Raw genomic sequence first — 3,387 nt, forward strand, 5'->3', positions numbered from 1 at the left:
GCCCGCACCCTCAGGCGTCCCTGACGAGGGCGGCCCACATGGGGGCCTCTCAGCCACAACCAAGTTTACAATGAAGTCTAACCCCGAGTACAACCACACTGACGTGAAGAATTTTGGAAAATATGAATATTTTTTTGAAAACATGAACAATTTTTGAAACCGGCGAACAAAATTTTAAAGCATGAAATTTTGTAAACCAACATATCTGAAACTCCCAAACAAAAATCAAAAACCCAAATAATTTTTGAAAACACAGACTTTGTTTTGAAAATGGGTACATTTTCTGAAACTCCCGAACAAAATTCAAAAACCCAAATAATTTTTGAAAACACAGACTATGTTTTGAAAATGGGTACATTTTCTGAAACCCCCGAACAAAATTCAAAAGCACAAACAGTGTTTGAAAACACGAACATTTTTTTGAAGCGCGAACATTTTCTGAATCTATGAACAAAATTTTAAAAAACGAACTAATTTGAAAATGGGAACATTTCTGAAGCTCACGAACATAATTAAAAAATGCAAACAATTTTTTAAAACGGGAGCATTTCTTGAAAATGAGAATGTTTTCTGAAACTCCCGAACAAAATAAAAAACATGACCAAAATTTTGAAAATGAACAAATTTTTAAAAGGAACGTTATTTTGAATTTCATGAATTTTGTGGAAAACATGAATTTCTTGAAATTTCTGAACAAATTTCGGAAAAGAAAAATAACAAGAAAAAATAGAAAATAAAACTAAAAAATTGAAAAAGAAAAGGAAACCAAAGAAGAAGAAAATTGGAAAAGGGAAAACCCAAATTTTTTTACAGCGAGTATATATTTTCTTACGTTCCCTTTTTACATATGAAATAAGAAAAAATTTACGAAACCTAAAAATATGATGCATTGACGTCAAAATAAAGAGGGGTGAAGAATAACTATTCCTCACCCAGGGTGAAGAATAACTATATCTGTGTGTGTGTCTGCGCGCGCGCGTGTGTCACTAAAACCCAAAATATGCAAAACCTTTCCCTTAGAATTTTTACTTAGCTTTTCCCCCACAATATCTTCACTGAAGAGAAGGATTGCAGTTCTGGTTGCAAAATGCAACCGGCTGTGCGCCTTCAACAACTTCTCATTTTGTTGATTATTTATTCATCTAAAGTTGTGATATCATCGCCTAATGGTACATATTCTGAGAATATGAATAAAATGAGGCAATAATCATTCTGGAATGGTAGCTTACTACCCACAAAAGCTGGCGAGAGTGGAATTAGCCATGTAAGTTGAAGGTTGTCTACACAATTGTTAGATTTGATGCATTATATATACATATAAAATAGATTTGGTTATTTGTAATAAAAGGGATGCATATTTATGGATTTGTATTGACTTTAATAGACCACACTTTATTTTGATTTACTAACAAGGGAGAAGCTTGTTGCTAAATTTCTCTGTTTTGATTGTATACCTGAGTTTATTTGTGCATTCTCTTCCATTTTTGCGACTCTTCTTATCTTCCTTTCACAAAGCCAAGGATCTTCTCTGCACAAACACACTAAATTAATTACGGTAGAAGGCTTTTTGTTACAAAGGTAAAATAGAGAATTGGCATAAAAAGAATATTGAATTTTCCCTCCTTCAATCATGTTTTTTTGCCTCATGAAAATAATAAAATACATTACCCGGTTGATTTTATGTTACTCGGTTAATTTAGAAACCACTTATGGAGTTGCCTATATACACCTTGTATTGTAAGTATACGTTGTGAAGTGTGTTATTAACCGTTGTCTCATTTTTCCGCAGTATGCTCTTTTTGAGTCAACCACAAACTCTCAAACCGTTCTTTTCGGTGCTATGGGAACATTTGATGTATGTGGTTTGTGAAATTTCAATACTCAAACAAGCTCATCACAAATATGCGTGATAAATCAGAAAGGGGATGACTATGGTAGTCTAAACGTTGTAATGGCCGGATGGATTGTAAGTTTCCTCGATGGTTACTCAAGCATAACCTACGTGGAATGCATGATTTTCCTTTTCAGTGATGATTGTAGCTTTTTTTAAATCCATCTATTATGTCACCCCATAAATTTATGGTTGTATTTTAATCAAAAAAAATCTTCAATGCAAGTTAGCCTGTCTAATTATGGTGATAGCAATACACATTTCTTTACACAATGGACGGTACATGATTAATTTTTGCATTTCTCAGGGTTTTTGCGGGTTTAATATTTTGAAAAGATTATGGTTTACATATTCTTATCCATATACCATATTTTGTGGTGGACAATATCTATATACCATATTGACGTACACTTCATGATACTGTCTTGTGTAATAGGCTGATGGGTATAGATCGATTGGATGCTATAACTTGAAGTGTGATGGTTTTGTGCCTGTACAAAATGCCCCTATCACTCCAGGAGACACTATAGATCCTAAAAATGGGAAACTTAAGATGACAATCAAGATATTCAAGGTACATAGTTAAAACACATGAACACACCGAATATCATTTACTGTGCGATGAAACATTTGTAACCTAAAGAGCTATTTGTGGTCTAGATTTTTATGCCTAGATGATGACATCACTAACTGACTCTCATTTCGCACCAAGTCATTTGCTAGTTATTGGAATAATTTCTAGTTACTTTTAATTCTCTTGCAGAAGAAAGATGATGGTGACTGGTGGTTGTACTTTGGTTATGATAATCAGAACCTTCGTGTTGTTGGATTTTGGCCAAAAAGTATTTTCATTAATATGGCAGACCATGCAAATAATATACAATGGGGTGGTTACACCATGTCTGATCCTGGGAGTGCTAGTCCCGCAATGGGCAATGTGCATTGGCTTGGAATTTATTCAGCAACCGTTCGAGACGTCAGATTTGTTGATGACACTGGTAGAGGCTACATAATTGATCCATGGCCCAAGGGTCTAGTTGCTTCTTTATCCACAAGAAATGCTATGGAGCCGTTATATCTGTAGATGAAATGTTTTACTCCCTCCATTTCAAAATATAGTGCGTCCGCACTTCCCGAGGTCCAACTTTGACCATAAATTTAACCAACGAGACCAACTGCGGCGGGAGAAAAAAATATATAATTGAAAACTTCTTTCGAATACGAATTCATTGATATAATTTTTACTCTCGCCGCAATCAGTCTTGGTAGTTAAATTTACGGTCAAAGTTGAAGCACGAGGATAGAGGAAGCACTACATTGTGGAATGGAGGGAGTACTATGGAGGACCTGGTGGTTGTACCATGTAGCAAGACTACTTTACACTCCGTGAGATGAGTGGTAGAATAAAGAAATAAATGATTTATTTGTGAGTTGTTTGAAAATGATATTGTTGTGGCTCCCCCGGTATGGGGAGCTCCTATGTGCCGCTTATTGCG

At 35.1% G+C, this 3,387-nt stretch overlaps 1 protein-coding gene across 1 annotated transcript; it reads left to right on the plus strand.

Moving 5' to 3' along the window:
* The first annotated feature begins 2,110 nt into the window (after window positions 1–2,110).
* Window positions 2,111–2,975, plus strand: LOC119333281. Its single transcript, XM_037606225.1, has 3 exons — window positions 2,111–2,170; window positions 2,328–2,465; window positions 2,655–2,975. Exons 1-3 carry the CDS (start codon window positions 2,111–2,113, stop codon window positions 2,973–2,975), a joined length of 519 nt encoding a protein of 172 aa, XP_037462122.1.
* The last annotated feature ends 412 nt before the right edge of the window (window positions 2,976–3,387 follow it).

The sequence above is a fragment of the Triticum dicoccoides genome, chromosome 7A, assembly GCF_002162155.2.
Source record: "Triticum dicoccoides isolate Atlit2015 ecotype Zavitan chromosome 7A, WEW_v2.0, whole genome shotgun sequence".
NCBI lineage: Eukaryota > Viridiplantae > Streptophyta > Magnoliopsida > Poales > Poaceae > Triticum > Triticum dicoccoides.